Source organism: Seriola lalandi, unplaced genomic scaffold (genome assembly GCF_002814215.2).
Source record: "Seriola lalandi dorsalis isolate HSWRI2012SDOR001 ecotype SW California unplaced genomic scaffold, Sedor1 jcf7180002052274, whole genome shotgun sequence".
Lineage (NCBI taxonomy): Eukaryota > Metazoa > Chordata > Actinopteri > Carangiformes > Carangidae > Seriola > Seriola lalandi.
The window spans coordinates 2,158,188-2,163,074 of NW_019522827.1; the positions used below are offsets into that span (position 1 = coordinate 2,158,188).

Sequence of the window (4,887 nt, forward strand, 5' to 3'; positions counted from 1 at the left end):
AAGTTCAATCATCATGACTTAACTGCTAATTACCCATCTGAGAAGCTATTCCTTTCATTTCTATCCTCAGTCTTGGATCTCAGCTCCATTAGCAGTCTATGTTGAAAGTCTCCTATCCTCATTTTGTATGACAGCGTCGGCTAACGAGGAACATCGTCTCATCTTTAATGATCAAATGTTTGAAACACTGTCAAATTTGGATTGCCTTTACTTGACACTGATCCAGCCATGTTTGCACATGCATTCACACAAAAACACACTACAGGACTGAAATAATTAGCCAAGTGATTGATGTGGCAACCAATTTTGACAATCAATTAAATTATTGGAGTCATTTGCTGAGGATAACAATCTGATCCCATCAGTGGGTTTTTCCTTTCTATAATTTTTAAGACATAAAATACTGATATATCTACAAAAGAACACAACTTCCTTACCCGCGTGATTCCAACATTTAGCTCCTCTGGCCCCAGGGAGACTCTGATGAAGCAGCCGGGGAAGTCCCCTTCCTCTCTCTCCAGGAGGTCTTTGCCCTGGTGCAGGGTGATGTGGAGCACTCCCACTCCCTGGCCCGGCTGCCTGGATTGCTCAAACTCAAGTGTCACCTCCAGCTGGCCGACCGTGAAGTCGTGGCCGAAGTTGTTGGCAATGGAGGAGATGGAGCTGAGCGAGTCGGTGGAGATGGAGCGGTTGAGCTGGGCCATGCCAGTCGGGTCCAGCTCCCTGCTCATCAGCTCCAGGTGGCCCAGGTCCCTGAAGCCATCTGGGGTGTCACCCAGGGCCAGACTGGGTTTGCGGCTGGAGGTGTAGGAGGTCCGCCGGTGATTGTTGGCCGCCACTCTCTTTAGGACAAGGACAAAACATTTTAAAGTTAGGGGGAAGAAAGGAATAAAACACTTCCTGTTAATTTTCTGTTGTCCACTTGTTTGTAACTACTGGATTATTTTTCGGTTAGTCAATGCTTCCCTAAATGCTGCATAACTAACTTCTAACCCTATCACTTTACCATTAAGAGATAAACAACTCTGTCCACCAAGTAGAGGTCAAACTCCGATTCAAACTTGACACAAGTGTACAATTGTTTTGTTTTAGTTTTTTCACCGAAAACATCTGCCTGCTGTGGCTGAAACCAACACTATGAGAGTGGTGAGAGTTAATGAAACAGTAAAGGTGTGGGCTGAACAGTTAAACAATGAGCTAAAACCATAGACTGTATTTAAAAATGGACATAGCCTCTGTGGCGTCACCCGTAGAAGAGTGGTTTTGAAGTCAGAGTGAGCTGCTATACCATCACCACCTTGGCAGTGCCTGACTCCACCTAAATCCTGGATAATCCAAAAATGGGCAAAGAGGTGGGGCGTGTGTGGAGCTGAGACTTTGTGCATGCCAGTTTGTGGCTAGCATACACTCACCCATCTGTCTCTCAGAGTGGCCACGACCTCCATTATGCAGAACTTTATTTAAAATTCACCCCCGTACAGTTGTCATGAGGAGAAAATTAGCTAGGCCTATATAAATTAGCTTTGTGCCAGGCTGTAAACATGTTTATTTCAGCTGTAAAGTTGGGCATTTGTACATAGTAGTCTATGGGGATTGACTCACTATTGTGGCCAGCCTCAAGTGGTCATTCAAGGAACTGCAGTTGCTTGGCTGAAACTCACTATTAAGCTCCGTAAAGCAGAGTGGAGCAGCAGATTCAGTTGATGATTCTCTGTAGCTTTGTCACTACGAGCAACTGCTTTACCTAAATTGTACCAAATTGTCTTGCTTGTGTTTCTTGCTCCATCAGATGTTGTGGTGGTGCTGTTGCTTTGTTTCCAGGTCTCAGAAGCTACTTTTGTGAGCGCCTGTTATTCTAACCGATAGATAAGATGGCCACAATTAAAAAAAGAAGAAGAAACTGTAATAAATCTGAGATTCAGCTTTTACAGCAGAGAGAGTCAATTATATGCCACAGAGGCTCTGAAGGTGAACTAAAGTGACTTTCAAAGAACAATGAACCTTCAGCAACAGGAAGTTTAACTTTGAAATCTGCTGCTGCCATTCAATTGGAAGGAAAACCTCCAGACTATTGACCCTCTGTGCCACATGATTATTCATCGCTTTCTCCGGGCAAAGAAGCTGGTTGATTTTGTCACTAACATCAACTTCACAAAACATCTCACCTCTCTGCCTTATGGGAAAGTTTCTGAGTCATATTTACAGCACTGATATTCAACATTTCTGAGCAGCATGAATGCAAATGTACCTTTTGTCTGACTTCTGAGAAGGAGGTTCCATATTTTTCTTGCAAGTATCGATAGTCAAAGTTGGGGAAGGGAGACGGTGCTGGGAAGGTTCCAGATTTCCACAGCTTCCAGATGTTGAGCCCGGCCACACCCAGCAGCACGAAGAAGCCCACTAGGTAGATCCCCACCTCCCAGCCGGGCGGGTTACGCACCACTGAAACACGCACAGAAAACAACAGGTGCTCACAGCTATCCTTATGGACTCCTACCTCAGCATAAAGCTTGGCCTCATAACTGTCTGTGTTTCATATTTAAAGGGAGAGTTTGATCGCTGGTGAAAGTGCACAGTCTGGGAGAAAACCAAGGAACAGAGTTTAGTGAGGCTTTTTATTTTAAGACCAGTAGGAGTCTTAACAAGCTGAGCACAGCCCGCCACTGTTTCAAGTCTTGTCATTTAGCAGTGAGTAGAGACTTTGTGGAATAGTCAGGACTTATAAACTTGTATTAAATCAGGTACAGTAACAGTTTTGGATAAAATGTGACAAAATCTAACAAAATATGACAGACATACTGAAACGCAGCTCTGAATTTAACGTCAGAGCATCTCCTGTTGCATTTCAGAGAGGGATTATGAGCCCGCGCCAAGCTGCCATTTCAAGATGAATTGCATCTGTAGGAGGACTTTGACAGCTTCATCACTACTCTCTAACACAAGAGATAAGCCAATTATACGGCCAGTTCACATGTTTTGTAACATCGGCGGCCTTCAGCTACTGATGAGGCCACAGGTGAGGTAAAGCTTGTGTGTAAAGGTGACGGCAGCTGTCAAATAGACGCGAGAAAATCAAAAAACAGCTTAATTTCTCATAGTCTGATACACATGAAAAAGGGACTCATGCAGAGATCAGTAAAGTGCTGTGCTGGAAACTGTCTGTGACATGCTGAGCTGTCCACTCACCACTCAGATGGTAGCCTGATAGATCCCCACTCTGAGCCGAGGACATGGTGCTGCAGCCACCCTGCAAAAAACATCCAAACAATGGTCTGTTCAAGTGGCTTTTTATGACATAGACCATAACAGAGGAAGGTCGTACACTCTGAGCTGTAGCCAGACTTTGGCTTAGAGGGAACCACACAAAGAAAAAAAACAGAATTCACTTAAAATGGCAAATTGCTTCATCATCCAGAATAAAAAATTTAGTCAGGAGGAAACAATTTATTCAGTTTTGCAATAATGAAATAACCTTTTCATACAACATTTAAGTAAACATGGGTGGATTAAGGGCCAAAATGCACCATTGGACCCTGATAACTCTTGACATTAAGTTCAATAGTCCATACATGAACAGGACGGGGCACATGCACAACAACAACCATGTATAACAAAGGAATTTCTGCTCAGGGGCCTGTTGGTGGCAACATGCAGCATGACTCACTAACAAGCGCTGCCTCAGGTAGAAGAGGGGAAAACTCATCAATGATCCCACCCACTGAAGTGACCTGCTGGAAAACCTACACACTTTTGGCTCCCTCGTGGTTAGTCACCCTGTCCTCGCAGGTTCAGCAACAAACTGCTTTTCAGCACACTCCCTCAGGGGTTTTGCTTCGCTATAGCAACGTAAGTCTGTTTCCGCCTTCACTTATTGGAGACAACAGTCATTATCCCCAAGACCTCAGGAGGTTGCATGTCAGGAAAAGGTAAGCTTTGGTCTTTTGAACAAACGCTGTCCATGATTTGAGCTGGAAGGAAGTGACAAACAATCAAATAAAATGATAAATTCTCAAATAAGAAGAATAGAATATGTTGTTTTAAAGACCCTCTTTGGTTCTGGGACTTTTAAATAAGCTTTTATCTGCACGAACCAACCTTGTCTGACATGTACAGCATGTTATTAAACTGTTTCCCAATGACGTTGCGGTGACAAGCGCCCTAAATTTATCGACTATATCAAGGGTTGCTTGCATGTGTTTGAGGCGGCTGTACAAAACACAACTTTCTCGCCATAGTCCAGAGTTCATATCCTGAGTCTTGTCCTTGTTAAGGTTTGGGCAACAAAGCAATTAGGTTAAGGGTAAGGTTAGGAGGAGATCATGTTTTTGGTTAAATGTAAATAAACACGTTGTGTCACAAGTCATATTAAACCAAACCACCATCTTTCCAGAACCTTGGTCTGGACCTTCTGGTTCAGGGGCCCCTTAGCAAGGGATTATGCTATGTCTTACTTGTTGGGTAATTCAACAAGTAATCAGTTGTATATCTAACCTGACTACTGTATTTTTTACAGTGACAGAGCACAGATCAATCGTAGGCCCACTATAAATGTAAAAGACATCTACTCTACCATCGCCAGCAAATAGTACAATGATGATCACTGATTGTGTATTTGCTTAATGTGGATGCAGCTATTAGGTTGGTTTAGTCTACAGTTAGGAATCAATTCAGTTTTTCATAGGTGTTTCTTAAAAGTAGCTGTTTTCTTTTCAGGAGACAAAGGAGAACAATGTTTCCCTGCACCTCTCTCTGCCTCCGCAAACTGAAAAAAAAAAAAGAAGATGGTAGGTGGCATGTGACTCATTCCTCCCCTCCTCCTTCCCCGCTTGTTGGAATCTCCCCATATTTCAGCAGCTCGGGGGAAACGGGAGCATTACACTAATGATA

General features: G+C 43.5%; 1 protein-coding gene across 1 annotated transcript in view; it reads right to left on the minus strand.

Moving 5' to 3' along the window:
* syt12 (synaptotagmin XII) overlaps positions 1-4,887 on the minus strand; it is a 27,161-nt gene that overhangs the window by 9,988 nt on the left and 12,286 nt on the right. The window contains exons 2-4 of the mRNA XM_023400215.2: positions 3,187-3,247; positions 2,249-2,442; positions 438-842 (exon numbers count right to left, since the gene is read on the minus strand). Coding sequence (XP_023255983.1) covers positions 438-842; positions 2,249-2,442; positions 3,187-3,232 — 645 coding nt within the window. The 5' untranslated portion in view covers positions 3,233-3,247. The remainder of the gene's footprint in view (positions 1-437; positions 843-2,248; positions 2,443-3,186; positions 3,248-4,887) is intronic.